This window comes from Barbatula barbatula, assembly GCF_947034865.1.
Source record: "Barbatula barbatula genome assembly, chromosome: 7".
NCBI classification, from domain to species: Eukaryota; Metazoa; Chordata; class Actinopteri; order Cypriniformes; family Nemacheilidae; genus Barbatula; species Barbatula barbatula.
In genome coordinates, this window is record NC_136770.1 from 11,146,555 (window position 1) to 11,172,975 (window position 26,421).

Sequence of the window (26,421 nt, forward strand, 5' to 3'; positions counted from 1 at the left end):
CCAGTCGATGCTGGCCTCCGGTCAGGCAGCAGTCAGTGGTCCGCCAGAAACATTCAGTGGCTCCTGGGGCATATGGCCTCCTCGTCGGCAGTCATGCCGCTCGGGTTGGCGCATATGAGACTGCTTCAGCACCCACTTCAGAATCGGGAGAGCATCTCACACCGGCGTGTGGTGTGTTCCCGTTACGCCTCTCTGCCGGCGCACCTCAGCCCCTCGGACAGACAGGAGTCCCGTTAGCAGGTGGTGAGGTGTGTCGTGGTAAGACACGCCTCCCTGCTTGGCTGAGATACAGTGTGCAACGGGCAGGCAGTGTCGGGGCGCTGGGCGGGCCCGATCCTGCAGTGGAATCCAATTGCCTGGAGTTGCTGACTGCTTGGCCCACGTTGCTCTCTCGACAGGTCATGCTCCATGGAGAGGGGCGACTCCATCCCCATGTGCCAGCCCAGTTGGGTATAGTTCGGGCAGGTACAGGTTGTCCTGTTCGACTCCCCAGACCCTTCCCATTGTTGGCACTCCCTGACCGAGGTCCCTTAGTCATGGACGTCTTCGCACACAGCTGACCCTGGGACATGCGGATGTACACCTTCCCTCCAGTGAGCTTGTGCGTAGTCAGGGAAGAGGAGCATTGGGCTCTAATAGTTGCAACCTATTGATCCTTCCAGACTCGGTTCTCAGAAGACGTTTCATGGTGACTTTAAGGTGACTGCACAAGACACTTGAATAAAGCATGACACAGAAAAACTTTGATTTGAAACAGTGTTCTCTTTTGCACACACACTTCTCATAGGTGCCCAATTACTCAGTTCAGTAGTGTTCCTGCACACCTCGCCCTTACTTATATCAGAGAGATAATGATAAAATGTTTGTTTACGAAGGCAGTGTACCTGAGAGTGCTGAGTGTCTCATCATAGTTGATGTCAGCTGGACTGAGAGCGGCCACCATTGCCGTGCGAGAGTTGCCACCTGCACAAGTGTATAATTTAAAGAGTTAAAATAAATGCAAATTCAAGTGACAGAATTGCTTTAATACTTACCAAGGTTCTCTCTCAAAAGCCAGGTCAAAACAGAATCTCTGTAAGGAATGAAACTTTCCACTTTCTTCTTCTTTTTGTTCTGTGCAGAAATTAATATACAAATGTATCATTAGTATTACTCCCTATAAACTGTTGGGTAAAAATTGACCCAACAAATAGCCCAATGCTGGGTTACTATAGCACCGATCCATGATTGGGTTATTATAACCCAATATCTTGGCTTACAAGTTTAACCCAACTGTTGGGTTCTGAAATTACTCACTTTGTGTTTATCCGCTGTCTGTACCTGGGTCCTCTGTCCTTGTCTCACACTTCCCGATCATGACAGTTTATAATATCTTTTAGAGGCTATATAAACTTTCTCTACTAGAGCCCAAGAACTCACAGCCTCTGTCACTTTTCTCTTTTCCCACTCACAGGGTGCAGAATAAGAGCTAATAATAATGGATCATTCTATTCAGGAAAAAGAAGAATGGAACTTGTATGTCCTAATACCAAGCTTAAAGGTAAACTTTATTTAGGTAACATGCAAATTTACTTCTTTATATGTTCATTATAACCCATTGCATTATGGGAAGGCCACTTTTCTTACAGTCTTCTCTTCTTGTCTCGTTTCTTCTCTCTTTTTCTCTTTATAGATGATCAAATTGATTAAGAAACCCTCCAGCTCGACATCCACTTCCTGAAGTGCAAACCAGAGTTGGGAATCTTTGCAGACTGTTGTTTACAAACTCCCAGGAAAAGAATCCTTTTCAGTAAGACTGCTCGCTGGATATGTCTTTCAGGGTTTTCACAGGGAACAGAGAACCCAGGTGCAGGCAGCAGATCAAAAAACTTAAACTTTTATTAAACAAACAAAAAACGTACAATATAGAAACAAGAAAACAAACACTTCCCAACGAAGGGGCAAAACCAAGAAGACAGAACAACTTGACTTACTATTTAAATAATGGAGACACGACAATCTAATACATGCAACATCAAACTAGGCAAGGAATCCTACAGGCTAGGGAATTTTGACAAGGCAAGGATGAGAGCTTGACATACAAACAGATCAAACAAATTGAAACAACACAGGACAACAAACACAATGTGTTTCTGATGGAGGGAACGAGACGTTGTGTCGACAGAATGGGGTTTGACTTGAGAACCTATCATCTCTGACTGACGTGAAAAGTTTCTCTAACGGCAAGAAGCCATCCGGCACCATAAGGCCAACTGGGAAGCGCTATTCCCTCACTGAGGAAATTCACTACAGAGACCACTTCCTACCGCAGGGAGGAGTTTAATGGAGATAGGGGAGAACTCATGGGAGAATGTGCGGACTGAAGGTATTGGCCGTAGCTCTAAATATGTCTGCCAGAAAGTTGATCTGACCCAGTGCCCACAAGGAGGCCACACCCCTGGTTGAGTGTTTCCTCACTGTGAGTGGGCACAGAGATTTTGGGATTGGTAGGCCGTGGTCACAACGTCCACGTTCCAGTGCACCAACCTCTGTTTGGCCTCCCCTTCTGCTGACCTCCAAAACAGATAAAGAACTGCTCAGGGGCCTCATTTATAAAACTTTGCGTAGGATTTACGTCAGAAGTGGCGTATGGATGAAACATAGGACGTGCGTACGCACAGAAATATTCGAATTTATAAAACCGTGCGCACGCACATCCCTTTCTTTTACACAACGGTCTACATTTTCACACACTTTCACGTGTTTCTTTCATCTGCCGACGGTGTCGCCATTTCTCATTTCACCCGTTTTTGTGCGTACGCCTGGGTCAGAGCTTGCGTGAAGGACCGCACATTTTCCCGTCAAGTTTGCTTTTTATAAATACCAATTATTGCGTAGAGAGTGGCATACGCCATCTTTTGTTTGTACGCAACGTTTATAAATGAGGCCCCAGGACTGGACTGGGTCGTAAGGTGACAAAAGCCACGTGGCGCCAGGAACAGAGAGAGATTCAAATTCTACCAAAGAATGGCTCTTTATGTCCTCTCACCACCTAAGCAGTGTTGTAATGTAACAAAGTACAAATACTTCGTTACTGTACTTAAGTAGAATTTTCACATATCTGTACTTTACTTTGTTATTTATTTTTCGGACAACTTTCACTTTTACTCCGCTACATTTCCGAAATAAATCGTGTACTTTTACTCCGATACATTTCTCCTAACCATCTTCGTTACTCGTTACTACACATTATGTCATGATTCTGCTGCATCATGTCATGTTTCTCTTGGTTTAGTGGCAGGATCATGACAGAACCTCATGTTAAATGTGGAGAGAGACAATTATTGTTCTTATGGCCTTCCATACTCTCTCCGGTCTCGTCATTGTTCCCATCCCCTTGTTACCTCGTTATTGATTAATGCCTACACCTGTTTCCCTCTTGATTTGCTCCCTTATTTAATGCCCTTGTGTCTTCTGTCTTGTGCTGGTTCATTGTGGTTGTGTGGTGAGTCCATGTGTCTTGTGAAGTCTAGTTCAGTGTATTTGTAGTTCTTGTTTTGAGTTTATTTTAAGTCTTTGTGTAGTTAGTCATGTTATTGTATCCATGTTTTGTTCTGTTACCCCCTCGTGGGTCTTTGTTTTATTATTTGTTAACCCCTTACCCGCTGTCTGCACCTGGGTCCTCTGTCCGTGTCTCACCACGAGAATCATGACACATTAGAAGAAATTTGTGTTGGTGACGTGACGTAATGCCTGTTCAAAGTCATGTCAAGCGCCAAGCACGTTACCACTGACGGGCATCTCGACTACAGTCGTGAACTTGGTGGTAGTGACGAAGATAACGTTACACACCCGTGGCCGCATTGGCAAGAAATATTTTCGTACATTCGAGAGAGAATTCTTTCTACCGGATTAAGTGCCTGTTATTTTACAATGCAAATTGTGAAAAGCGCTATATAAATAAATAAAATTGAATTGAATTCGTACCGAGAGTCACTGAAATATTGGCATTCAAAAACTCCCCGTCCAACATGCAGAAGCACATCGTAGCTTAAATTAGGTAGGTTAAATACATTTTCATTCAATGAAGCCGTAATGTCAACGCTATTTTACATGAATTAGTTATCATGTAAGCCTGTTCTGATATCTGGCTAACGTGATGGCCAGGCTAATGTGTGCTAGTTAACTTTTCTGATTAGCCAATGTGCAGATATTTAACAACACAAATTATTTTCCTGCGAAATAATTCCACACGAAACTCTTGAAGAGATGTCCATAATACTGAAAGGGTTAATAGCGGTTTCTGGTATAGCGGCCGAATATTTCCTTCGGTAAATTAGCGTTACACCGGTGGAGGGATTTTTTAAGAGCACATTAGGCAACTTCATATGGCAGCTTCCAGAGGAGCGTTCAGGATTACTCGTACATTTTGTTAAACTTGAGATTTGCTTTGATTTAATTACCTCAAAACTTGTTATCGGCTAATGTTATATATGGTGAATGTAGGCTTACATATTGAACAAAGTCAAAGTGCTTTTATTGCCACATAACATAGGTCAGCTAGTAATAGACAGGAGACAAACGACCAGTTAACACAATACAGTACAGGCAACACAACACCAACAACAGCAATGAATCCAAGCTAATAGTGTTGGTCTTGCAGTTAGGAAAATATAATATAAAAAAATGCTCATGTGACTGTAATTTTTGATTCCAACCGTTCACTTTTTTGAAAAACTTTTACTTTTAATACTTAAGTACAATAAATGTCGGATACTTTAAGACTTCTCTCAAACTTCTACCAAAGTCATTTTCTGGTAAGATACTTGTACTTTTACTCAAGTATCGCTTTCAAGTACTTTATACAAGACTGCACCTAAGAACAGCTTAAAGTGTACATAAATGTATCTCTACATTGTATGTTTGTTCCCATTGTATGCTACCTTAACCAGGCATATGTGTTTTGTCGTAGCAATATTCATAATTGCTTTCTTGTACAAACTACAGGTCAATGTACTTATATCTAAATTCTTCTCCCTTCCTTCCTTAAATGATGGTGTATAACACAGTAATGTTTTTTATACCATACTCAGTTTATCTTAGTCTAAGACTATTATAGTGCCAAAGCTTCCAGGCGACCATAAATGCAAATGAGCTAGTGAGCCAGACAAATAAACATGTCTTCGCGCCCAAAATCTGCTCACTACATTGGATCGCCCACCCTAGAGGGGCGTGACGTCCTCAGGATTAAAACATCTGGGCATGGAAGGAAAGGTGCTCGTTTGTGTTCCTTCATCTCACGAGACCTGTCTCTTCCCTGGAGACAGCCTTTCCAGCAGATTGCTTCGGCTAAGTTTGTCTACCTTCGTTAGCCAATCCGGTTCTCAGGAGGAATCCAACGGACTCACCCGCTTGCTTAAAACTCATCAGGACTCTGAAACCTGCATCGCGCACCAGAACTTGTTCAGCACACCCAAAAAGCCAATGCAAGTATCTGATCTATTTCTAAATAGCTGTGTTTAAGCTTTGCCCCTTTTTAATAAGGAGATTGTCCTTGATGGTTTATGCAGATGTGAATATCTGATGTAATACTGCCACTTTTTACTTTGTCTGTTTCTTTCAATCTTTACTGCCTTTACATTTCATGTGATTTTGCTTCGTGTTTGTTATTTGTTAGTTTGTTGGTTTGTTTCCCCTTCTACGTGGTCAATAAACCCGCATTTGTATTTCACACGTGAATTGTTTCTGTGTTTTCTTAACGTCACATAAACTGCTTGATTTTTTTACGAAGTCTGAGGTGGTACTGTAACACAGTAAGAGTATTGTTTTCAAGGCCAGGAAGGTGTTATTTCTTAGAGTTAATATACGATCTGCTGATCACCCGCTGGATGAGTGTATTTAGTTGTTGCTATTATTAAAAGTGTAAAAAGATAGCTATGGTTAATAACTGTTAATCATACATATCTTACTGGGGTTAAATTCAAAGTTTCCCGAGATACATTACACTAAAGATCAGGTCGTGTTGCCCCAGAGACCCAGTTGCCCCGAATGGTTCGTGATGAGCAGCAATGGCAGCGACATACACTTTCAGCATGGAAGGGGAGAGATTGCTCTCAAGTCTCTCTTGCAGGAAGGACAACACGCTCCCGATCGAGCAACTCCGTGGGTCTTCTCCCCAAGAAGAGCACCAGGACGAGAAGAGGCGCCACTTAAAGGCATACAGCCTTCTGCTGACCTCCAAAACAGACAAAGAGCTACTCAGAGCCGTGGTGTTATGGAGACAGAGTCGAGTTCCATCCCGAGAAAAAAGATGCCCTGCACAGGGGAGAGCTTGCTCTTTTCTCAGTTGACCTGTAAGCCCAGATGGTCTAGGTGCCGAAGCATCAGGTGCCGAAGCATCAGGTCCCTGTGTGTACACAACAGATCTCGTCGAGATAGGCGGCTTCCACGACCTCCGTAAAAACCTGTGGAGACAGGGACAGACCGAAGGGGAGGACCCTGTACTTATATGCCCGTCCCTCGAAAGCGTAACGCAGGAACGGTCGATGACGAAACGAGACATGAAAGTACACTTCCTTCAGGTTGATCGCTTCTGCGTTAGCATCCTGAATTGCAGCTTGTATATGCATACGATGAAGTATGGGCTGTAAAACCCGGAGAACATCTCAGCCAGACGGAGAGCCGGGTCGCGGCAGGGCAGGATGTGCTTATTGGCCTCTGTCTGCTTCTTTACCGTCGAGAACTGCTGAGCGAAGTCCTCGACCGTATCACCAAACAACCCACCATGCGAGATGGGGGCGTCAGGAAAGCGAACCTTCTCGGCATCCCGCATCTGCACAAGGTTAAGCCAGAGGTGTCTCTTCTGGACCACTAGTGTGGACATCGTCCGACCCAGGGCCCGTGCCGTCGTTAAAAGTTAACATTAAAAGTTTCGGGCAAAGAAAAACAAAGCGTCCCAAACAAATACAGTCATGTATACAGTCATGCAGATTATAAAAACAATCTACAGAGATGTACGTTTGTGCTGCTATGAAAATCTATTTTAATAACTGCTCAATTTTAACTCAACTGGCTGGATTGTTACAGAAATTACCCAATGAATGTCAGAAATAACCCAACAAAACAACCCAATTTCTCAAACCTAACTATAGGGTTACAAAAATAACCCAACATTTTTTAGAGTGTAATGACCATTATTAATAAAATGGTACATTGAGAACAACAAGACAGACAGTTTTATACCTTGTTTGATCCAGAATCCTGCAAATAAAATAAGCATAGTAAAATGAATGACAAGGTACTAAGCTTATAGTAATTCAGCAGACATTGACCTCTAAGAAATAATAAATGTTCAAAGTTCAGATCAAAACACATACCACCTCGGCCAGAGCTGAAATTACTTTCCCAAGAGTGGTGAGGGATTTATTTATGTTTGCCCCTTCCTGAGAAGGAACAAGAATTATAATAAGTAATGTAACACGGATATAGAATTAAAAGTGTAACATGTTTATAAGCTACTAAAATGGACTTTGCTTTTAGACCCCAGATGGGAATTTTACCTTTGGGGTGAAGATAAATACTATAAAGTAAAGATATATTAAAAATAAGAAAGTAGAAGTAAATTTAGGCAGGACAACAAAAAACAACACTCACTTTGAGGCGTGTGCCTTTGGCTCCGGTGGAATCTGCTCTCTCACTGCCTGCTAAATCCACCAGACTAACTTTGCTGACCTGCCATAGAGATTCAATGATAAACATATAGAAAAATATGTCCCAATGTCCTAATTCATCCAATTGAACTCCAGTATTTCTGTGTATTAGAAGCTGTCTTGTATCGCTTCTAAATGTATTTAAATGACATGCTGGATCAGTGCAATAGTACCTTTTCTGAACTGTTGTCTGTCTCTGCATCGTGTCGCCTCTGGGTGAAGATGATGTTGAAGACAGCATGAGAGCGGCTGCTTGTCTCGTTCATGTTGGTAGCAGCTACTGTCCTGGATCACAGGGGAGGAAAATATTACCAGAAACATAATTCATATGCGGTGCTCAGGCTCAAACAGGTAATGCACATCGGTTTTATATTGAAGTTTGAGTGACAGTGAAACTCGCTGGATGTACTCGATCGGTCAGAAGTCTGCAGTAGTGCGTAAGTCTGCTATTTACACTGTTTACTTAGTTTTAACCGTTGCCTGTTGTTAGTTAAGATTATCTGTGCTCGTGCTTGTTTATTTCATCTACTCGTTGACTGAGTGCTAAGGTGTTAAAGTTTTGTCTTCCGTTGGGTACTGTGTTACTGAATCACAAGTTGCCATTAGCCGCTTGTTGTGGCTAGACATTATAGTTTTGCACTTAAAAGCATGTAGCTAATGTATTACTGTTTGATCCATGGCCCATTCAAGTCCTTCAGGCTTTGTTTTTCTTATAAAGAAGATGTGTTCAGCTATATTCTGTTTGTGCTAATCTTAACAGATACTTAATATATGTTACAACCTACCCCAGTAGTAGAAGTAGATTGTAACAAAGGCACTTTCGTATAACAGTTTGAGCCCCAATGCTGTTTCAGAAGGTGTTACAACCATACCGGGTCTACCCTAATTTAGGTTCAAATGTTCTCCAAATGCGCCACGGGCAACATGGATTCGATCTTCCGACCTTTTGTCATCGGCTCAGTTGCTTTTGATAAAACTTGCTTTTTCACATGACGTGACCGCAGCGCCAAATCTTCCATGTGTGGTAAACGTCCTCAAATTGCGATCCGTTTGAAAGATATACAAAATTAGTGAGTACCGGTCATAAAGTGTGATTATCGCCCGCTTTCAACCTGCAGAGCATACCTAATATAAATAAATAATTTGTGTATCTGGGAATATAAAAGGGTTCTAAGTTAAATGTCTAAGTTGCCATCTTGTAAATTCCGAAAACGCAAAGTAAACACAACTGGTACATCACTGGGATATTTCTTAGAAGAAGCATCACTATGGAATAACACAGATATATTATTTACCTGGCCTTATTCCCTGAGTCCATCAGTTCTTGAACGTCATTATATGATGTGACAGCAAGCTTGGACAGGTCCTCTACATACGGGCCTAGTAAAGGGTGTTCTCTCACACGCAGATTTCCTTTGTTTTTAGGGTTCAGAAGATCTCGCACTCGTTCACAGTAAACCTCCATATAGCTAACCTAAAATGCCAAACATAAACAACTTTTTAAAGGAACACAGGGCACAAAAGCAATGAAGATTATCTGCGCTAAGATTATAACAAATTGCGTATAGAAAAAAATGCTGTTTACTTTGTTTATTCAGGGTCCAGATTTACATTTTACTTTTATGCATTTGGCAGATGCTTTTATCCAAAGCGACTTATATTGTATTATACTATATGGATTTGTATGTGGAATTCCTCGGATCGAACCTATGACCTTGGCGTTGCTAACGCTATGCTCCATTGAGCCACAGGAAAGATTTGTCCAACACAAATAAAAAGTATTTGGAATCTATTCTTACAAAGTAAGATACACAAACAATTGAAAATTCATTACAGTTTAATTACATCTTACCTCAACAGAATAGGACATATTTTTATCTGTATTGTTGTCATTAATCTTGGTGAAAAGGTCTTCACACAGCTGATGGTTAAAGATAAAGACAGGCATGATAAACACATAATATTTAGTAAATAAGCCTTTTTTTACTGTGTGTATTGGTCTCAGGTTAGCCTTAAGCTTTATTAGCTTAATTTCATTCAGTTGCACTTGATCATTCAAAACACTGATTCTGAATGTGTTATCCTGTGTGACCATGTCACAAAAGTTACAATATGTAATTCAGATACACACTCGTATCTATGTACAAATATCTTACCAGTGGAATTATTCCTTCCTGGGCCTTCTCCTGTTTGCCCATCATTGTATAGGATTTTCCGGCACCTGTTTGGCCGTATGCAAAAATGCACACATTGTAGCCCTCAAAAGCATGAAGCAACATTTCCTCTCCAATGTCTTTGTACACCTGCTGCTGAGAGGCATAGTTGATGTCCTCTGGCTGATGGGAGATAAAGAAAAGTACATAGTCTTTGTTTAAAATAAAACTGTATATTCAGTTTCAACCCTATTTTGTTTATCTGCTGCAAAATATATGTTTATCAGAACGGTGATTTTAGGATTTGATAAACTAAATATATGTTATCACTGTCCCTCTGCTTTACACATCGATTCACATATAGTGCCAGGGTTTATTAACATAAAACCTGATAAATTACATGTTAATATGTATATGCACATGTGTAGAGCCTGGCATATCTATATTGTGGGATCTTGTGTCTGGATCATAAAAGAGAGGAGTGGGGGGAGTGCCCGCTTGGGTACTCCCTAACCAGAGGCCTCCTCGGCACTGATTCCTTTGCGCACAGCTGGCCACGGGACAAGCGGAAGTACATCTTCCCCCCAGTGAGCCTCCCTGCACAGGTACTGTGCCGAACCAGGGAAGAGGAGCATCTACTCTAAGTCTGTTAGTGGCACCCGATTGGCTCAACCAGACTTGTTTCTCGGAGCTCACGCTCTGAATGCCACTCCCCCCTGGTCGATTCCCCTGAGAAGGGCATGGTCCACGAGACCAGACCTCTGGAACCTCCATGTCTGGACGGGACGAAGAGATCCGAAGTGACCTGTCTCCTGCAGTTGGTGTGTGTGGGTTTGTTTTGTCGAGCACATGTTATGTTGTTGGACAGCTCGGTGTCTGCATAACTCGCCACGCCCCTGTGTCTCCCAGTCAGGATCCCCCTCTCACCATCTTCTTGTCACTGTATAACCCTCTCACCTACAGCCATTTCCTGTTTGATAGCGCCCTTTTTATCTCATCTTTTCTCTCACCTGTGGCCATTTCCCGCACTTAGTTTTCCCTATTTAATCCTTCTCGTTCTCTCGTCGTGTGTTAGACCATTGCATGTTCTAGCCAGCTCTGACTGGCACAGTCTAGATTGACTAGCACTGTTTAACCTTAGTCACAGTTCTCCTAGCTTTAGTCCAGTTCCCTTCGCTGCCATCTACTCCAATGTCTTTGCCTCTCGCTGTTATTCTCTCCTCTGCGCCGCTGGTGCTCCGGACCTCCCAGTTGTTGCATCCCAGCACGCTCTCCCTGATTGGGTTCAGCTATCTCTCTCCTAGTGAGTTTGGTCAGGTCAAGATCACTCCCCGCAATAATCTCCTGCTGCTGGTCAAGTTCTCTCCATGTGAGTTTAGTTAATCCCCCACAAAGCCCCCCAAGGAAAACGTACTGGTGCCACCTCTGCTCCTACCAGACTGTTCACAGCACCTCTAAATCCAAAAAGATTTACCATAGATTACCAATAACCAGCCTCATCCGGGACAATGTGATCTACAAAAAGGCTGGCTTGAAGTAAATGGCCCTTTGCCAGTCTCTGAGATTCTTACGTAAGCGAGCACTGCTGTGGCAGTGAGGAAGGTAGAGCGGGGCACTACTGCGGCCATGTGGAGTATAGAAAAGGGCGATGGTTGTAGGATAGAAGGGAGGAGAGTAGGTCAGTGCCACTGACTGGGAGGATAGGAGAGGGGATGGTGAATGGCTTGAAATAGAGCTGAAGCTGCTGACGGAGGCATGCTCATGCCGCTGTGGTGGCTTGCAATGTTCAAAGCTTGAACCGGCGAACATTTAAACAATACAACTTTAATTAAATCAGATAAACAAACACGGAAGTAGAGACCGGCAGCCACCTCACGGCCGACTGCCGGCCATAAAACACAAACTTAACACAATGTCCGGCCCGGTTCTCTCGTCAACAGTCCTGCCGGTCGTCCTTTTAAGCTCCTGATCTCCTCCGTGAGAGATGTGGTACCGGTGTACTCACAGCTGATTGCAACTATCACTCACGCCACCAGCCCGTATCACGGCTCTCGTCCCGCCTTCCTCACCACAACTACCTAAGTCTTGTTTTGGTCTTTTGGCAGCTGTTTCTACTTTCTGCTGTTCCTGAGTTGACTCCACCCATGACTGCTGATTAAGAAGCTCAACTTTGTCAACATTTGCCTAAGCACTTCTGTCACCTCCTTCTCTTTAGTTACAAATGTATTCTTTAATTTAGGATATTTTTTTGATGAATTAAGAAGTATTTGGGATTTTCTAATGTTTGTACTTATCGTTTAACACCCAAAAAAGCAATCACCCATCTCTCCATCTGAGAGATCTGTGGCACATTTGCACTACGTTGTTAGTAGATTACTCTTCCACTTGGAGACAGAGAGATCACAAGTAAACAGATGGCCGACTCTCCCGGAAGGCATGTGCGAATGGACGGACAGATTTTGTAACCCAAATGTTGACAGGAATGGTTAAAAACAGATAAACAGCCATTGCACTTTATTTTACCTGAAAAGAGGATTCATTTAATCAGTGCAGTGGAGAGTGACAAGTTTAATGTTTGACAAGAGACAGTTGATATTAATCATTTATCTTATCCGCCTGCGATATTGGTTATGTATGTAACCTCAGTTCCCTGATGGGAACGAGAAAAGGGGCCACTTAAAGGCATATAGTAGCCTCTTGGCAGGGGCCCTAGCCTGAGTGATGGGGTACCACCGCCGGGGGTAGGCCACTCAGGATCTCCTCGTCCCATCCAGGAGCCAGAGATGGAGGTTCCAGCGGTCTGGACTCAGATGCCACAACATGCCCTTCCCCTGAGAAAGAAGGTCCTTTGTCAGTGAAATCGGCCAGGGGGGAGTTGTCATTAGAAGCATTAGCGGAACAGGTACACCTGTGCCTGCCCTTAACTGCCCCCAAATGAGCTGCACTGTGCGAGGGTGGAGCTGCTACTCTCCGCGGGGCATCAACTGACGAGAGAGCGTGGCGGTATCTGTCTGGTTCAGGTCACTGGGATGTGTATGGCTTACGGAGACTTCGTCACCTGCTGACTCCACAGGAGGAGGTGTCGGGCGAGTTGTGATAACTGCCGTGAGCGGATACCGCCAAGAGTGAGAAAGCGTCAGACGGGACTACCCAAGGAGGGGAGTCACTACATCTGGAGCACTAGCCCAGGTACATGGGTTCACCTCGTGAGGGAAATGCCTGTGCTCCGAGAACCAAGTCTGGTTGGGCCAATTGGGCGCAACTATAAGACTAAGATGCTTCTCTACCCTGGCCCCGCACAGTACCTCCGTGGTGTCACCAAACAGCCAACGCTGTGCGATGGGTGCATCAAGAAAGCGGACCACAAGTGCGCCGTCACTTCGGTCGCCCGGAGAGCAAAGTCTGTGGAAGTGCGCAGCCACTGCTTAACCGCTTTCCCTCTTCTAACCACGCCAACACCTTGGCATCCTGGATCTGTAGGACATGTGTACTTGTGCCACGAGAGCATGCTCTACCTGTTATACAGACATAGCCCTTAGCTGCACCAGAGTCAAGGGAAGTCACAGCGACCAAGCTGAAGGGGGCATTCCCGGTTTTCATGCTAAATAGCTCGATGTGCACTGCCGGGAAACTGGCAACAGGGCGGAACGCGGTTCCCCCCATGTTCCGTGTCCAGGTACCAAGAATCCGGATGTGAACTGCGGGAAAGGCAGTGCAGCGGCAATACTGTGACTGAGTTACGTTCACCGGGACTCCCTATCACCACCGCCGCTCACCTTTATAGCCAACGAACACGGCCAGTCGTGACCGCAATACCGTTACCACAAACGCTACTTCAGCTTGCCGCAGCTTGTGAGGTAGGTATCGTGCCTGTCTGGCTCGAGGATGGTGCGGTTGCACCCAAGACTAAAGCGGCGAGACAAGCCTGGGGACATGTGCACGCTGCAGGAGAATTTGCTCTTTTAGAAATATGCACTTTTAAGACACCTCCGACCAGCTACTGAAACGCCCAGGGGATTCACAAACACCAGGATGAGGTCAGCTACTCTGTGCGTTGATCCAATAGGAAGAATCGAAGATCGCTCAGCATAAGCCCCACAGGTTCCGAAGAACAAAAAGGTGAATTAACCCGTATCTATGGGGCGGAGTCTGGTGTGCCGTACCATTTGCCAAGTTCATTGGCCTTTTCAAAGTAGAATCGGAGATGATAGGTTCTCAAGTCAAACTCCAATCTGTCAGTCTTGACACAAGGTCAAGAGACCGAGAGAAAGGGAACAAATTATTGTCGCCGATGTCGTCTTTGGCCCGCCCATCTCGATCCTAGTCTAGCTTTCCATCTGTGTCTCATTACCCACACCTGCCCATTGTTATCTCCTTTGTTAGTCTCTCTATTTAATGCCCTCATGTCTATAGTCCTATACTCATTCATTGTGCTAACTCCCTTGTTCATTGTGCTATGTTCCTTGCTTTTACCTTGCTGTGTGTTTACCACGACCTCGCCCCTGCCTTGCCTTGCCCTGCCCATTGGCTACCCGATCTTGTTTGTTTCTTAGTTAGTCTATTTGTGCCCCCCTTGTGGGAAGTGTTTTGTTTTGATCCTGACAGCATTAGTCATTATGGGAATGAGATATTGTGCCTGTGTTTTTTAATGTGCACCATGGTAGTAAATAACTCACAGAAATTTCCACTCCCATCTGTGCTTTTATAAATTGTGCTGACACGCTATTTTGCCCTGTTTAGTAAATCTGGCCAGTAGTCTTCCTAAGCCTGGACAAACATGATGCCACACGATCCAGGCTTTTATCCTTGTTCGCTGCCGGATTTAAGCTATGGCCAAAGCAAGGAACCCAATGGTAAGACTTCCCCTAAAACTAAAACGTACCGGTAATTTCTGAACAAGCATAACCGGGGCCGTCAGCCTGTGAGTCGGGTGCATGGCTCAGGCTAGCCGTGGGCCTGCTGCGGCCATCCCGGGGTTGATTACATGCTTGAGTCGCGGCTTGGGCCGGCAACACCAATACGGAGATTCAAACTGAGAGTTGCCAGCTTTCGCCTGAAAGACTGTCTGGGAGGTCGGGCTTCCTGGTTGGCGATTAAAGGTTGTATAGATCAGCCTTGTTTAGCCGCCGGGAGAAATATACATCTGCATTGCTGAGAGCTTGTCCCAGGCCCAGCACTGTCCATTTCTCAATGGCTAGGACGGAGGGAAGAGCCAAAGTGAGCTTCGGTGACTCGGGAGGAACGGCGGGGCCATGTGGCACCCGGATGCTCACTTGAGACGGCCTGGCTTGTGCCGGCAAACTGCTGGGCGCTTGTAGAGGCAGCGGAATACTGCGCTTCGAAGGAGCTGTCGTTAGGATACAGTTCGATCTCTGCCATGGTAAAAAACACTAGAGATGGTGAAGATAAGGCGGCTTGTCTATTTGTACGAGTTTTGTCCCGGGCTGATAAAATATTAATCTGCAACCCGATTGTTATTATTTCTGATCAGATATCGCTACAAAAAGCATATACTTAATGACGATTCTTATAGTTATTTTCTTTGAGCTGAAACCAATGATTCCCTGACTGAAACTGATGTTTTAAATTTAAATTATTATTGCCCTTATTGGATCTGGGGGAGATTTTATGTTAGACGTATAAAGGCTGACTAAGCTCACATTTAACCAGTGTTGGGCAAGTTATTCTGGAAATGTAATTAAATTACTGATTACTGATTACTCTTTTTAAAAGTAATCAAGTTACTGTACTGATTAGTTTATTTCCAAAGTAATTTGTTACATTACTAGTTACATTACCACCAATCCCCACCCCACCTCAATCAAAAAACTAAATAACCTCTCAAGCCTTCTCGTGACTAAACTTTATTGGAAAGTGCACACTCTATCTCGCTAAACAAAATTAAGCCTGTCTTTAATTAATTTGATAAATTATTTCTGCTTATTCCATAATAAAGCCTGTCATAAATAATAATATTAATAATGAAACTATTTGACATTTTAACTTAAAACGTTTTCGACAGTACAAGTTGACTCATTGCTCTCCGATAATGTTACTGTCTCTGGAAGTTTAACCATGCGGTACTGCCCATTCGGGTTATTTGTCACGGGAGAGAGGGTTTTGCTTACCACCACATGAACGACAACACACAACAATATTCTTGCCTTTGACAGAAAGAAACTCAAAATAATGATTGTATTTCCAGCTACAGAACACATATGTTTCTCTCTCCATGCTGAGTTTGTTTTTGCTGGTAGTACCAAAGATTGTCGGGAGGTCTGTAATACTTACAATTGGAGCATAAAGGCTAACATAGATCACGAGAGACACCTCAGCCAATCATATAACACCTTCTAGTCTCCTTCCCTGCGCTCCATCCAATCCGTTGAAGCAGCAGCAACAACATTGGCGCTCACAGGCTGCGATGGGCAGGCGTCCAGACTTTGAAAAATCTTTTTTGCTTTTACAATATAAATGATAAAACTATAAAATGGCAACGATGTAACGCAGCTGTAACGTATAGTTACATGGGCTTGGAACTATAATCAAATTACTATTTTTGAAATGATAAGGCTTTAAATGACTCCATTACCAAAAAGGTAATCAGACTAAAGTAACGCGTTGCTGCCCAAAACTGCATTAAACATTTCCAAATCGCTACATATATATTACATCTTAGTGGAAAATCTTTTTTGGTGAACAAAGCTCATCATTATTTTAACAATAGTGAAAAGCAGTATACATGTTTGGCTAAAAGGCTTGTATAACAGGACTACTTTTTTATACTTTGTGGTACATTTTGGTAAAACGTCCAAATTCACTTAAATTAAATGTAAAAGTGTATCAGACATTGCTCCTTTTGTGTTCCACAGAGAAAATAAATCACACAAGTTTGGATTAACATGAAGTAAAAACAATGTTTCATTAATGCTATTGTTTCTAATTTATCCTCAACTATTGATTTTTAATCCATTTCCTCTGACTCACCGAAGTATGTGACCAATAGGAGAAATCGAAATTGAAGCTCTTGTTTTCTTTGGGTGCTTTGGGATTGATGATGGCTGAAACAGAAAAAAGATAGGAAAATTAGATAAGGTTGAATAAACCATTCTAGAGGTCCTTAGTGGAAACACAGTACCCTGCTGTAAGGAACTAAATGGCCGCCAGTCATTTGCTGAGCTAGTGATTCTCAAACGGGGGCCCAAAATGGATCCAGGAGAGCACACATTTTCTGGCATCTCACGAAATATTGAAATTTATCATAGATTTTTTGCAATACAGTTAGACCACAAACCAAAATAATTGATGTTCCACATAAAGCAATAATGATATGTGATGTTTCAAGTCGGTTGAGATGTTTAATGAGTTGCAAAACACGTTGTGAACTGCAGGGGCCGCCGTGTTTACTGCAAACTTAGAACCGTTTGATATTTTTTAAATGTAAAAAAGGAAAGCACAGACAGTAAAGAGACGTTGGCATTATTAATTTTTTTATTTGATTTGTAATTTTATTTATGTTGCAGTTTATTTTTGTTATTTTACTATATCAAATATATTTGGTGTATATTTAAAATATACTTTAATTGTAACCCTAACCTTGCAAAGAAATGTGCAGCGTTTAAGAAATAATAAAAGAGCAGTTGTTCATTACTAATTTGTTGCAACTCTTACAAATGTACAAATAAATTGTGTATAATCGTGAGATCAGTACCGTGAATCGCATTACATTTTATACTATGGTAAGACTGGTGTAAATGAACATGACCTACTAATACGATTTCTTCATTTTAGGGTCTTAATCATCAGATCCAAATAAATTGTACCTATGGAATAGTTTAGTATCAAATCGGTTAATGGTCCTTATTTGAGTTTTTAAAGTAAAAGGTCATTATTGTTGACAATATTTAAAGTCACTACAGGCCACCCTGGAATTTGTTTTACCTAATGTTGACTTAATATTGAAAAGTGTCATCTGTTCTATTGCCTGTTTCTCCAGTGATCCCCCTTGGGCTCCTTTTCCCATCACGCCCCGCACCTGTCAGCTATCTCCTCATCACCCAGAGAGGATATATACTCACCTTTGTTTCAGTGTCCTTTATATAGTCTATTTAGTTACGTTGCTATGTTATGTTAATTTAATGTGCCTGTATTCTATTAAGTTTGTGAATGATTTCTACCTTAGTGTATCTCTGCACCCTGTAACAGTAACACATTTATTCAATTTTATTTATATAGCGCTTTTCATTATTACAAAGCAAAGCATTATAATTTAAAAAAAATCTATGAAATACATAAATATGAAATTTAAGAGAACTAGTAAACTACAGACCTATATCAAATCTACCTTTCATATCTAAAGTTCTGGAAAAGCAGTTTCAACTCAATGTTCCTTCCTCCAAAGGAATGACATCAATGAAGATTTCCAGTCTGTATTTAGAGCTGATCACAGTACAGAGACTGCTTCTTTTAGAGTTACAAGTGAAGTAAACTTTATTTATATAGCGCTTTTTACAATTTTCTTTGTTACAATGCAGCTGTACAAGAAAACATATTAACTATAAGAAAAACATATGAGGTTATGCAAGTCTAAACAAAAAAGGCATAAACACAGAAGACAGACACACAGTTTCAGCCGCACACACAACACGCACAAACACACACACACATAAAACACTTTGAAAAAGTGGCACAAAAGTTAAGTTAGTTTTTGGTTTACGTTACGTTCTCACGCCATGTGAAACACCATATTAAACCTAAGCACGTCAGACATCTCTGCAGATATAAGGTTGCTGTGCTGTTGTCTGTCTGCTGGAGGAGATGGGAGCACTGGATAAAGCCACGCCCCAGCTAACAACTTTTGGTTCCTAGAACGTTCCCCTAAAATAATGTTTGTTTCTCCTGGAAAATGTTCTTTACGGAAATAGAAGGTTAGTTTCTGGTTCACATAACGTACTGGAACCAAAAACTGATGTTAAGGAAACGTTTCCCCTAACGTTATAAAACAAATATAGCTGCAAGCAGCAATTATCGGGTTTCGAGAAGTTTAGGTAAGTAAACGTCGACCAGTCTCAGGGATGGCAAACTAACATGTCCATGATCGACAATACAACCCCACACCCAGAAAAATTAGTCAAAGGGTCAGCATTGGCTCATACAGACCCATGCATGCTCAAACACACATGCACATATAGGACATAGATTACATTTTCTCATGTCAAGTCATTCGGACAATTCAGTAGCGAGACTCACGTTATCAGGATAAATTAGTCAAATCCATTTCAGAAATTGCCCTAACACACATCCTCAATGAATGATAAGCCTTTAGACCCAGAATTTTGACTTAGGTGATCAGTAACGGTCTATGCAGACTATGCATGCTTACAAAGACATGTATGAAAAGCCCATTTGAATGAATATTTCACCTTTTGGACTTTTATGAAGGCATGCCTCTTCTGATGAGCATGCTTGTTTTGAGTCATAATATGTATAATACTACTTAATTGCAAGACAGTTGGATTATTTATTAAGGAGTAGCAACCTTTAACGTACATTATTCACGTTAATATAATAAAGGACCCTGTAATGGTCACACAACAAAAAAATCAACATGTTTTTGATCATTATTGACCTAGAGAGTCCAGAGAATTGTACTGTGGTGGAAATTTAGAAATTGCTTGAAAATCAAATAACTAGTTTGCAAAAGTAAGTTTTTAACATCATCAGCAATAACTCCTGAACCGTTTGATTGACATCAATGGATCAAGAGGCAAATTTGTTCAGAATGAGAAGAGCTATCATATGATATCAATAGTTTGTGTGTTTGTCAAATGTCACGTGATACACAATTGTTTAAGTAATGAAATACGCGTCAATTTAGCCATTTCTACTGGTCTAGCGCCACCTAGTGTCCAAACGCCACCTTCTTTTGTAGGTGACCTCGGAGTGATGGTCTACACATATGTTCCAAGCCCCATGATGATGTGTTAATCCGTTCTGAATTTATGGCCATTTTAATGTGATAGGCTCCGCCCAGTTCAGTTTTTGGCCCCCCCTACCGTGTATGAATACAAATATCTACTTTTTTTCAATGATTATTTACATTCACACTCCACAGAAGTCACCTGCATTGGTTTGGTTCCGATCGGTTGAAAAACCAAGGACTAGTTCGCGAAAGTAGGTTTTTAACATGATCAGCGATAACTCACGATCCGTTTGATCGACAGAAGCGTGTCCAGAGGCAAAGTTGTTCAGAATGAGAAGAGCTACCATATGATGTAAATAGTTTGAGTATATGTCAAATGTCACGTGATACACAATTGTTTATGCACTCTAAAACCGTTACTTCGGCCCCTGGTGGCCGAATGAGTTCATATTTCTTACAGACCTTCAGGACCACGAGTCGAACAAGCCCTGCGAGTGTCGTTTCGATCGGCCCCCTTTAACCCTGTCTAATGAGTGCTCAAAATTCATTGGCCGATGGCGGCCATATTTTTTGAGAAACGCCAAGGTCCTTTTATACAGTCATGGTGCATGACACAAAGACACACCATACCAAATAATAAGTCGATCGGGCAAACGGTTGGGTAGTTATAGCCCTTTTCGAGAAAATGTATATTATAGCGCCACCTAGTTGCCCAACGCCAACTCCTTTTTACTGTGACCCTGGACTGAGAGTCTACACATAGGGTCCAAACCCCGTGAAGATATCTCAAACAGTTCACGAGTTATGGCCATTTTATTAAAATTTTCTACTTCCGGTTTGGACGTTTTGATGCCCCCTAGCGACCCTGAATCGAAATTGTAACTTTTTTTCAATGAATATTTACATTCACACCACAGAATTCATCAGCGTTGGTTTGGTTCCGATCGGGCAAAAATCCAGGGACTAGTTCTTTTTTTTTTTATAAAATGCTAATTAGCGGAAAAATTTGCATACCGGAAATGAAATCTGAGATAGCCATTTTTTAAGTTTGGAGCCAAGGATTCCAATGACACCAAACACTTTGTTGTGCGACATCTGGTTTACGAGCATTAAGCCCAAACGCATTAACCATCGCTATAGCGCCACCTATGGGTCGATTTGGCTGGTTCACTGTATCTGAGTAGCCTGCACAGATACAACCAACTGACAAAGTCTCCAGTTTCTATGACTTACTGGGCGATGCGTTTTATGGCGGAATAATAATAAAGAAGAATAATAAAAATCCTTACAAATACAATAGGTTTTCAGCCCTTCGGGCTCGAAACCCTAATGAAACTAACGTTTTATTTCCGTAAAGATAACAAAATTCTGGGAACATGAAACTAATGTTAAGGGAACATTCCTAGAACGTTATTTTCTCGGGTCCGTTTGGCCTCACTATGAGTACATCCATGCTGTTTTTATCCATCGCTAATATCAGTGGTTCCCAAACTGGGATGTTTGTGTGACAAATACAGTGATTTACTGTATTTTTTAAATTGATGTACTATACTGTATTTCCCCTAACGGTCTTTGGCGGTCTTTAAACGCAACGTAATTATTTTGCTAATTTCTGAGGGACAGCATACGTTTTGAAAAAGGAACCCCACTGCAGAACGGAGAAGGTTTTACCGGGGAAGTCTATTTGAGTTGCACAGTTCCTGAAAACAACTGATGCTGAAATTGAAACGGTGTGTTTTCAGCGGAGCTGACTTTTAAATAAATATTTTATAGCTGAGAAAACCGCATGTTTCCGACGGAGCTGAGAGATCCGTACATTTATGACGGAGCCGAATGAACCGTACATTTACGACGGAGCCGAAAGAACCGTACATTTACGACGAAGCTGATAGAGTCATACAATTGAAGGGTAATGGGTGCCGCTGCTGTTCAGTTACCAACATTCTTCAAAAAACCTCTTTTATGTTCTGAAGAAGAAAGTAATGCAGGTCTGAAATGATAAAAAGGTGAGTAAATATGTAAAACATATGGATGTTTATACTTATTTTCCAAGTTTTTTATTATTTCCCTGTTAATGTAGATTTTTATCCAGCGGACGGAAAAAAAGTGCACCGCAAAGACCGTAGTGAGTTGAAAGACTGGCGACAGCAATAAACACCAGGGTATCATCCTTCCTTCGCCACCTCACAGAATTTTAGTGGAAGAACTTTGTAGGTGAGACGCTGCTCAATAGGATGTGTACAGTATACAGATAGTTTACACTTAGAAATCCCAGATAAACTGGAGAGTCTGGTCGGACCAAAAGGCCAACACATGGGATCGTAAAATGTAAATGGCCGAGCTATCACCTATCTGGACTGACCAGGGCACATTCCGACACTCTCCCCGAGCTTCAAAGGCATTCTTGGGGGAGTCCCTAATGTGTCCTAAGGTGACAAAAGCCACGTGGCACCAGGAACAGAGCGAGATTCAAATTCTACCAAAGAATGTCTCTTTCTCCCCTCTTGCCACCTTAGAAAGACTTAAAGTGTAAATAATTGTATCTCTACCGTTTATGTTTGTTCCCATGGTATGATAGCCTAACCCTAATATCAAAGGCATAGGTGTTACACCGTAACTAGGCTCATAAATTGTGTTCTTGTACAAATTATGGGTCAATATTCTAATAACCATATCATGTTTCATATATAAATGTTCCCCTTTTCCTTCTTTAGAGGATGGTGTATAGCACAGTAATGTATTGTATACCATACCCATTTTATTTTCATCTAAGTATATTACAGCGCCATAGGCGGAGTTTGACATTCGAGCCAGGGGGGGCAAAAAAAAAAAATCATTGTAGCAGCTGGGACCTGGGCTATCAATTGGGGAACACAGCACTAACACATAGGGACACAACAAACATGCTAAATAAACACATATATTTATTTTTAACCCAAAGAAGAAGAAAAAACAGTACAACAACACAATCATTCTATTAGTAAACAGGTAAGCCACTTGACTTTGCATCGCATCTTCGGACACAATTAGGATCAACGCAATAAAATGCGGACCACTTTTGTTAAAATATTATCTTCAACCAAAACGAAAAGATTTTTAAAGTTTTTCTTTCCTTTTTTCAAAACACATTGTGGCAATGAGAGCGATTAAAAAACAACTTATATTTCGCATTTTGTTGTACTTCATGAAACATTTAAAACATTTTGAGACAAGGGGAAAAAATAAAAAAGACGCCATGTGAGAGGCTACAGTATGCATAGATACAAAATTGCCTTTCTCTTATAAGTGTGACAAGACGGAACATTTTCAACTGACAGTCACACAATACTCCCCACTTTTAATTTTTATATCAGTGGGACCCCCGTCCCCATCCCTCAAAAGACAGCATATTGAAAGCAGTGTGTTGAGTTTAAAGCAGTTATTTGGCAGAGAAATCAAATTTACAGACCTAGACATTGTCCAGACTAGTGCAACAGTAATTTTCGTTTTTTGCGTCCAGCATATGCGTCGATAATGGTCTCAGGTGAGAGCTTGGCCGTAATGTCGCTTTCGATGTGAAGGATCGCAAGAGAGGAAAACCTGGCTGCTCCCATCGTCAACCGCAGCCAGTTCCTTATCCTTATTTAAGATATTTATAATATATAATTTTTTTAAAGAATGCAATTTTTTTTGTTGAAACAATGCAGTTACCCGTTTCAGCCGCCAGGGGGGGCAATGCTCCCCCTGCCCCCCCGCAAACTCCGCGCATGTACAGCGCCAAAACTTCCAGGTGACCATAAATGCAAATGAGCTATTGAGCCGGACAAAGGAACATTTCCAGCTCAAAAATCAGCTCGTATTGCTTCGGCTAAGTTCATACTTCCTTCGTCAGCCAATCCGGTTCTCAGGGAGAATCCAACGGATTCACCGCTCGCTTTAAACGCATCAAGACTTCCATCAGCGCAAACCAGAACATGTCCCAGCACATCTAAGAGCCAGTGCAAGTATTTGGTCTATTTATAAATAGGGATGCTCCGATCCGATATTCGTATCGGGTATCGGCGTCGATACGTAATAAAATTCTAGATCGGGTATCGGTGCAATTTGTCACCGATACCCGATCTGACATAAAATTTGTGCTAGACGATGTAAAAGTTCATGGAGACACCGGCGCTTAAACTCTCTCGTGGGCGGCTGCGCATTGCGCAACGTGCGACATCATACGCTAGCAACGTGTGACATCATACGCTAGCAACGTGCGACATCATACGCTAGCAACGTGCTCTGTACGTAGTGCACGTGAACAAGTGAACATATAGCAGCGAACAGCATGGAGCGAGCCAAAATATCTGTCATTTGGAGTTATTTTACAACAGCTACGCCAATAAGTTCCACCGCTTTCATTGTTATGGATGGGCAACCGCTGTCCGTCGTTGCGAATAATGGCTTCAGACTCCTTATAAACCACCTGGAGCCGCAGTACGACACGCCGAAGCGTAAATATTTAACTCTACCTTGAACTGTACCGAAAAGTCAAAAAGCAAACACATATCCGAAAAAGTTAAAGATGTCAATGCGGTGAGTTTTACAACAGATATCTGGAGCTGCGACGTGTCGCTTTTAAGTTTAACCGCACACTGGTTGGATGAGAATTTTGTGCCACGTTAAATGCAACAAACATGTGCAGTTTTACTAAGCTAGGGAAGCTAGTGTTTTATTCATCTGTTTCTGTGTTGGATGTTAAATTTTATTTTCACTAAACTTTAGTTTAGTTAAGTGGACTTTGCTTTAGTGACTAAAGCATTAAAAAGATCTGATTCATGTTATTTTGAATATCTAAAGCAGTAAAGCTATTACTTTTTTGCTCAATTTCAGCAGCTTTTTTTTGCGAATTGATTTTTTTATTATTTTTGCACTTTCTTAAAAATTATTAAGAGATTTTGTTTCCATTTATTTATACCCGTTTATCAAGCTAGTGAAGCTGTTGTTATATTCAGCTGCTTAATTTGCACTTTAATTTTGAATGTCTTTTGTCCAAAGATAGTGAACACTTTTGTTTTATTTTTCATTTGTTTTGCACCGGTGCTGGTTTAATAAACTATTTACTAAATTTGTGAATCATTAGTTTGTTATTTTGTTTTACGGGGTCAGGAAATTTATGTTAAGTCGAGCCTGATGTCTTGCACAGCAATGCACATAGTTTATTAAGTAATTGTGCACTTTAAATTTTTTACCTTAGTATCGGATCGGTACTCGGTATCGGCCGATACTGAATCTCAGGTATCGGAATCGGTATCGGAAGCAAAAAAGGTGGATCGGAGCATCCCTATTTATAAATAGCTGCACATAAGTTTTACCCCTTTTAATAAGGAGATTGTCCTTGATGGTTTATGCAGATGTGAATTGCTGATGTAATACTGCCACTCTTACTTTGTCTATTACTTTCATTCTTTACTGCTTTTACGTTTCATGTGTGTTTGTCTAAGTGTTCATCATTGTTTAGTTAGTTGGTTTATTTCCCCTTTGTTTCGTAGTCAATAAACCCAAATTTGTATGCCACGCTAGAATTGTTTCTGTGTTTATTGATCACATCGTAATCGTCACTTGAAACTGCTTGATTTCGTTATAAGACTGAAGTGGTACTGTATAACAGTAAGAGTTGCTTTCCCAGGCCAGGAGGTGATATTCCTTCGAGTTAATATACGATCTCCTGATCACCCGCTGGACGAGTGTATTTAGTTATCGCTATTGATTCTGCCGCATCAGTTAAAGTGTAGAAGATAGGTATGGTTAATCACCGTTAATTATACATATCTTACTGTGGTTAACTTCATAGTTTCCCGAGATGAACTTTAGAAGTACAAAAAAAATGATATCTGTAAAAATAATATTGGAGAATGTTATTGCGATAGTGAACTGTATTGTGTACTAACAGTTTTTTTGGAGTGCAATTAATTTATTTCGATGCCCTACAGGAATACCAAAGGATTTTGGTGATAATATTCCTGTAGGACTCTTATAGGACCAGGAATCCAAAGGAAACCTACAGGATTTCGTTAGGAATCTAATGTATCCTGTACTATGGGTTTTTTATGCTATTCTACTGGATTTCCCAATTATTTTATTTATTTTATAAATTTTCTTCACATTTGATGCTGTAAAGTGCTGTTTGATGCAGTTAATGGTGAATTCCGTTTAAAATCAGTTCTGTTTTATTCCTGTTTTATTCACGTAATGCAAAATATTCAAAATAAACCACCGGGAGACTGCTGACCTTAGATATTATTTACTAGTTGTTTATATAACAAGTTAAACTATTCATGTACTGTGTTTTACCTGTTTTTCTTATTTTCCCCTGTAAAGCTGCTTTGGACCAATTCAAATAGTGAAAAGCGCTATATAAAAAAAATTGAATTGAATTCCAGATACAATTGTTTAAAATAATGAATTTTCTTTAGATTTCATATTTAATTGTGATTTTTCAATATTGTATTGGGAGTTATTATCGTGTATGTGTAGGATAAAAGTACATTTTAAATAAATATTATAAAACCTAATTTATATTTCCTAAACTATAAACCATTGATTAGGATTACAGTAGTGCACTGTTAATCCAGGTTTTTACAGTACCTGGACTGTATTATATAGTTACAGTAGTGTTTAATTACTGTAAAAGTTA

General features: G+C 41.3%; 1 protein-coding gene across 1 annotated transcript in view; it reads right to left on the bottom strand.

Annotated features, from left to right (window-relative positions):
- The window catches only part of kif1aa (kinesin family member 1Aa), a gene marked incomplete at its 3' end in the record, with an annotated part of 149,219 nt that overhangs the window by 90,164 nt on the left and 32,634 nt on the right, over positions 1-26,421 (bottom strand). Inside the window, exons 3-12 of the mRNA XM_079460586.1 lie at positions 16,829-16,902; positions 9,845-10,024; positions 9,541-9,609; positions 8,984-9,162; positions 7,862-7,973; positions 7,633-7,710; positions 7,356-7,421; positions 7,222-7,239; positions 1,035-1,113; positions 885-963 (exon numbers count right to left, since the gene is read on the bottom strand). Coding sequence (XP_079316712.1) covers positions 885-963; positions 1,035-1,113; positions 7,222-7,239; positions 7,356-7,421; positions 7,633-7,710; positions 7,862-7,973; positions 8,984-9,162; positions 9,541-9,609; positions 9,845-10,024; positions 16,829-16,902 — 934 coding nt within the window. The remainder of the gene's footprint in view (positions 1-884; positions 964-1,034; positions 1,114-7,221; positions 7,240-7,355; positions 7,422-7,632; positions 7,711-7,861; positions 7,974-8,983; positions 9,163-9,540; positions 9,610-9,844; positions 10,025-16,828; positions 16,903-26,421) is intronic.